The sequence below is a fragment of the Rhinopithecus bieti genome, unplaced genomic scaffold (assembly GCF_001698545.2).
Source record: "Rhinopithecus bieti isolate Rb0 unplaced genomic scaffold, ASM169854v2 scaffold_21615, whole genome shotgun sequence".
Lineage (NCBI taxonomy): Eukaryota > Metazoa > Chordata > Mammalia > Primates > Cercopithecidae > Rhinopithecus > Rhinopithecus bieti.
This window is the reverse complement of record NW_016810105.1, coordinates 45,385-52,095: the sequence shown is the minus strand read 5'-3', so window position 1 is coordinate 52,095 and position 6,711 is coordinate 45,385. Positions and strand designations below refer to the sequence as shown.

Sequence of the window (6,711 nt, the reverse complement as noted above, 5' to 3'; positions counted from 1 at the left end):
ATACTATTTCATTCTTTTGCACTTTGTTTTTTTTTCATTTAATATAGCTTGAAAGTTGTTTCATATAAAAATTTAAAATATGAAGTGTTTTGCTGTATTAATATAGGTCAACTTTCCATAGTCAAAAGGATATAGTGCATTGCATTTATACTTTCAAAATTAATTGTATGTGCATACATATAGCACTGTGATTCAAAATACAGTATGATTCTTTTGAAAACAGGCTTGCAGATGTCTCTTATTGAAGTAGAATAATCACAAGATAAGAAAGCAAATTCAAGTATGCCTGAAATCCCCCAAACTAAAATAACTAGATATCTTTTCTTAGTCTGTGCTCTATACTTACCAGAAAAAAAGCCATGACAAATAAGCAGATAACAACGGTTCAGTTTAAAACAACAAATTCCAGAATATCTTGGGGTCAGTGCAAATTCAGCCTAATATCCTAAAAGAAGTCTAAGCTGGAAATCATGAGTTCCAGTCCCAAGTTTGCCATTAATTAATTGTGTTATTTTGAGCAAATTCTCTTACTTTTCTAGATCTCAGAGTTTTTTTTCCATCTGAAAAATTAGTAGGGTAAATGATAAAGTTGATGATGATTATGAAAATTATGATGATGCAATCATAATAATAATGTTTGTTACTCACCTACTTTGTAGTAATCAACTTATAGACATTAGTTTATTTACTCCTCATAGCACCCCAATGGAATATGTACCATCTTCACTTTTATAAATGGGAAAATGGAGGCTCATAAAGGTTGCATACACAGTTTCTCAGGATCAGAGTTAGTGATAAAATCAGAGTTAGAATCCATGTTTTCTAGGTCTGAAGTTTCAGTGGCTGGATTTTTTTATCTTTTTAAGAAATTTATCCTTAAGTTTCACAAGGATAAGAACTTTGCTCCCCACCCACTGTGACTCTAATATGCTTCCTGACATTGAAAATCACTATACTATATTATTTTTTCATTTTAAATTTATCTATATCTTCAGTATTATCGTGTTTTATGTAATTAGATTCTGAAGTGCCTACTGAATCATCAAAGTAATACTAATAATAATATTCATTATGATTTTAGTGTTAAGTATAGCTGGAATATTAATTTAATTAGAACATGCAATGCCTTGGCCAATCTAGATAAGTATTTGGATGGTCACGACAACCTGACAAGTAAAAGCAGAATTCAATACAAATTTTCCCAATGAAAAAAATGAAAAATTATCACTAGTTAAAACTATAAATCCTAGGGTTTGAATTGTAGTGAAAGAAAACATTAAGTTTTAAAAAAGATGGCTTCAGTTGTTTTTCTTGATTAGTAATGTTTATCCTAAGTGGCTGTTTTTGGCATGCGTATGTGTCTTAGGAGTGCCATCCTCAGGCTCAATGCCATCATCACATTGTCCACCAGCCCCAGGTCATCCACTCTGCACACTGGCAGCAACCTGATTCTAGCCAGCAAATCCAAGCCATCACAGGAAATGATCCAATTTCTACACATATTGGAAATGAACTGTGCCATAGTGGATCGAGCCAGATTTGTGAGCAGGTAAGATCAATCAGCTGATTCCTTGACAAACTGAAATAACGTTCTTGAACTCTTCTCATACCACTGTGCAGGTGCTCCCATTAAATTTTCATCAAAATACTGAGAAGTTATACTACTGGCATTTGTGCCTTGTCATAGCATTTTTAGAACAAATCTTCCCATCTTCTTTCAGAAGACAAAACAATTTAGGTCCATTAAGACATTAAATCTATGAGGTTAGTTATAAACTGGTTAATGAATACCTAATTTGTAGCGGATCTTCAGTTCTAAAATGAGCCCATAGTTGTGCAATGTTAAATATTTTCATGACGTATCATATTTAAATGAACAATAAATTGGAAGTTATATTATCTAAGATGATTTCAATGGTCACATTTCACAAACTGGTATTTACTTCCTGTATGTCTTCTTTGAGAATATATACATACTTTCTGTATGTTTTCTTTGAGAATATATTATTTGACTTGAGAATCAAGTCAAAATATGTATAGATTTTATGTATCACATTGACAAAATAGAAACTAGAACTTAGTTGCTAAGGAGAAATCTCATGTAATACAATTCTTGGTAATTTATGTTGTGAAGACTTTGGAATCTTGTAAACATCTGCTATACAAGTGTTGAAGGAAAAATATTTTCTTGTATCTTGGTAAAACTAACATTAATAACTAGAACAATAGGGAATCAACCATCACTTGTATTTTTCTAGATCTCCAATTGACCTCTTTCATAGGCACCTCTTACTAAAAGACAAAAGAAAATAAGAAAAAATAAAGAAGGAACCAGCCCACATAAGAATTTGATTGTTGTATATTAAATATGCATGAGATTATTTCTAAGAACTGACATTTTGAAATATACATTCTGATCACATTAGTCAAAAAGAACTAAAACAGATTTAAAATTGATGTTTTGTCAATCTAAGAAAAGCCTAGAGCCAGGTTCAGTGACTCACATCTGCATTCCCAGGACTTTGGTATGCCAAGGTTGGAGTATCTCTTGAAGCCAGCAGTTCAAGACAAGCCTGGTCAACATAGTGAGACCCTTGTCTCTACATTTTTTAAAGTTTTCTAATTTAAAACAAGTCTAAAAATGTCTTTCTTCTGTATATCTGCATAGAAACATTGGCCTCTAGGATAACTCATAGAATATAATCCAGAAGGTATTGAATATCTACCTTAAGTGAATTAGATACAACCATTAAAAAACCATTTTATTAGATTAGATCATTTGAAATTGTCATTTTTGTAGGTTGAAACTGGCATAATAGTAACAATTTTATACAGTTCAGCCTAATCCTTAACTTTGCTTTGCCTTAGTTTCCTCTAATAGGGGAAAGTGGCAGGCACATATAAAAGCGTAATACAAACCAAAGCGTTTTCAGTCATAAAAGAGGAAGAAGCAACCCACTTTGGGAACAAAAGAGTGAAGAAATTAATTTTGGCTGAGAGATCGAGGAAGGCTGTGTTGAGGAGGAAGTAATTAACCTGGGCTTTGAAAAATGGGCAGAATTTCCATATATGGTATTGTGATATTGCATGTAAATAATATCCTAGAAGAGGGAATCACATAAACAAAGTTACAGATTTGGGAAAGTAAATTCTGGGTTTCAGAAAAAGTTAGGGGCTTGATTTTATGGCATGAAAGACATGTGACAAGGAGTATTACGGTGTAGTGTTAATATTATGCATTAAGGCCAGGTCATGAGATTCTCAAGTGTTAATTTTAAAACTTTGGGCTTTCTTTAGTAGGGAATGGAGGATGAGTGAAGGTTGCTGAGTAGGAGAATACTAATAGATACTATGGCTAGCATATTAATTTTTCTTCTTACAACGATCAGATTAGGAAGGTGCTATTGTTGTCCTTATTGCTCATATAAGGTAACCAAGTTTCAAAGAGCTTAAAATATGTGCAAAGGCTTACACAGCTAGCATGCGGTAGAGCCAAGATTTATACATATGTAGGCTGACTCCAGAGCCCATTGATAGTTTCTCCTTGAATTTGGGTCATTTATGTGGAGAGTCCTTGAGCAATAGTATAAACATAAAGAAAGCACTTGGTTAAGAAGAGTCTGACACAGGGAAGGTATTGGTGATAGAAAGCAGACTACTTTCAGGGTATGGAGACCTGAGTTCTTGTCCTAACTCTGTTCCTCTCAAGCTATATGTTCTTAGTAATACAAAATCTCTCAGCAACATCCTCATCCATAAAATACTAAATAAAAATATGTGCTGGAAATTTTTTATAAACCACAAAGTCTACAACTTGAAAAAAATCAATGGGGAAAACTTTGCAAAGAAAATATTATTAGAAGCTATTTCAATAGTCTAGGTGTAAAACAAAGTAGCATAATGACAATAGAAATGGTAGGAGGGACAATTATCAGAGATGGGAACTGTATGACAGGATTAAGAGTTTGTCCAGTGGCAACAGTAATGTTATGATATTCTTTTCCCAGCTTAGTACATCTAATAATACATTTGACTAGACTATATGTTGTCTACTCAGTAAAGGGGCAGAATTGGGTAACTAATATATCACTTTTTATTATTCATACTGTAGTTTGAGATTTCTATGTAGCTTTTGTAAAGGCTGGAGGATTTTTTTGTTTATTTTTATTAAATTCTGCTTTTTTCCATTTTAGATAATCTCTTTTTTTATTGTACTTTAAGTTCTTGGATACATGTACAGAACGTGCAGGTTTGTTTACATAGGTATAAATGTGCCATGGTGGTTTGCTGCACCCATCAACCTGTCATCTACGTTAGGTATTTCTCCTAATGCTGTCCCTCCACAGCCCCCAACCCCCAGTTTTTTCAATATTTTGTAAGGATGAAGTTGAAGTGCTGCTGAAAATAGAATAGGCCCTTGGAAGCACTAGTCTGTTGGAAGCTTAGAGTTAGTAATTTCACTTGTATCGATTACATTGGATTGGGTCCATTCCTGCTCAGAGTGATGACAGGGTAACCTGCTTGTGCAGATCCCATGGACAAAGGAGGGAGTTCTCCCATCTAGGCTCCTTGGTGTTTACATGTCCCCCGTCGTGATACGTGGGTAGAAGAGTATCTTTAAAGAGTAATACGCAGATATAGGTTAGGCTGTTTTAAAACTAAAGTAGGACCCATTTTCCCCATTTTCACAGTTTGTGTTTAGAGTTAAATTGTAGTTTGGAAGCAGCGTGGTAAAGAGGAATAGAACACAGGCATTCAATTTAATTATCTGAATTTATAAAACCTGATCTTGCTGAGCTGTATGACCTTCAGCAATAGACTTAGCTGGACTGAACCTCAGTTTCTACATCTCTAAAAGGGGAAGAATCATACTTTAATGTACAATATATCCTACAAGAGGATTAAATGAGATAAAATATGTAAAGCATGTGTCTTAGTGTCAAGTACATAACAGATGCTGAAATTAATCTTTGATTATTGGTCTTCTTCCACAACTCCGGGTCGCAAATGTTTCAAATCACCAATATAAGAAATTAGTTTCATTGTAAGACTATTTTTAGATGAAATTAGATCATCTTTACAGTACTTTCCCCAAAGTGAAAGGCATTAAAAATATTTTTCGAAATCAGATATCTAAAAATGTGGCTTCAAAATATTCTATAAAATTAATTTGTGTACATTTTCCATGGTCCTCCCTAGTGATATCACCTTTCTGATTTCAAATTCAAAATATTACAAGTCACATATACTTTCCTGAAGAAATTAAGGATAACATACTGTGATCATTTTCCTGTCATTAGCAAGGAACAGATAATTTTACACCTGTTGATGACAGGGAAAAGCTCATGTGAACTCATTTTACAAGTTGTCATATAGGTGGCGTTTGTAAGAAATATTCAAATAAGTGTATATAGTGTGTGTACAACTCTCTTCCACTTGGCTTGAGGATTCAGGGAATTCTTTTGTAGTCATGAGAAGATGTAAAGGGAACAGTCCTGATCACCTGGATTGTGCTATTGCCAATGAAAAATACTCCAATTTGTGATGTGATGCCTTTAATGAATTGACAAAAACATCATATCTTAGTGTCAGGTGCTTTTTCTGGCACGTCTCTGGGAAGCTCGCTATAATGTTTATTTAACATGTCATTTACCAATGATAGAATTTCAGGGCTGGTTAGTTCAATAAACTCAGCAGTTCTGTCTATCCCCTCACTCATTAACAGGTGGCTCAAGTTCCTCTCCATGTTTATTGCCCTCTTCAACCCCATTACTGAAAATGAGTGCCTTTTATGTAAACTTCTATTCCCTGCTGTTGCTTCCACAAATTTAATTAGTGTCCATTTGGGGCCTATCTTTTTCCCAACACTACCTTATCTGTCTTCTGCAACCTCTGCAACCTCTTGCTGTGAAACCTTTTGAACTACTGTTTTACGGCAAACTCAACTTTATTTTTAACACATTGTTACTTATTTGCTGTTTTAGAAATCAGTTTTTTAAATTAAAGTAATATATGTGCGTAGTTTAAAAGGCCAAATAGTAGTAAAGGGCATATAACAAACAGCAATTCCCTGTCCCTACCCTCTTCACCACCCAGAGCTGATCCCCAGAGGCAACCATTTTCAATTGTTAGCTTTGTCTTGTGATATTTACTTGCATTTAGCTAAATTGCTATATATAAAGCTAAATGATATGCATGTATTTTTAGTATGCATAAACTTATAGTATGCATATACTTAACGCTGCTATGTCTTGATTTACCAGTGGTATATATTATCTGTTAATAATTCTGACACACAAAGGTTTAATTCTATTAATCTCTCATCCAACTGTTTTCATCCCTTCCATCATCCCAATATAGTTAAATCTCCATTTATTTTTGGTAAATCAGTGTTCAGTGTTTATATTATTATTGCTATAAAATATCATTTACTGCTGAACCAAATTGTGTATTATTTTGCTTCTTTTATTAGCACAACTTTTTGCTGGTGTTAATAATTCTCTAATTTTTTTCATTTGCTTGTTTTTTGTGTATCTATTGTTAATTCTTTTCTCAATACACAAATGTTCTGGTTCCTATTGATCAATTATCCCTTACTAACCTTCTACTCTCCTTGAAACTCTGTAATCCATATACACCACCCGCCTTGGTTTGAATTATCACTCTCTACTGACATTTTGGTCACTCTTTTTTTTTTTTTTTTTTTTTTTT

General features: G+C 33.6%; 1 protein-coding gene across 1 annotated transcript in view; it reads left to right on the top strand.

The window, feature by feature from the left end:
- Positions 1-6,711, top strand: part of POF1B (POF1B actin binding protein) — a gene marked incomplete at its 3' end in the record, with an annotated part of 69,189 nt that overhangs the window by 22,809 nt on the left and 39,669 nt on the right. The window contains exon 5 of the mRNA XM_017891358.1: positions 1,367-1,549. Coding sequence (XP_017746847.1) covers positions 1,367-1,549 — 183 coding nt within the window. The remainder of the gene's footprint in view (positions 1-1,366; positions 1,550-6,711) is intronic.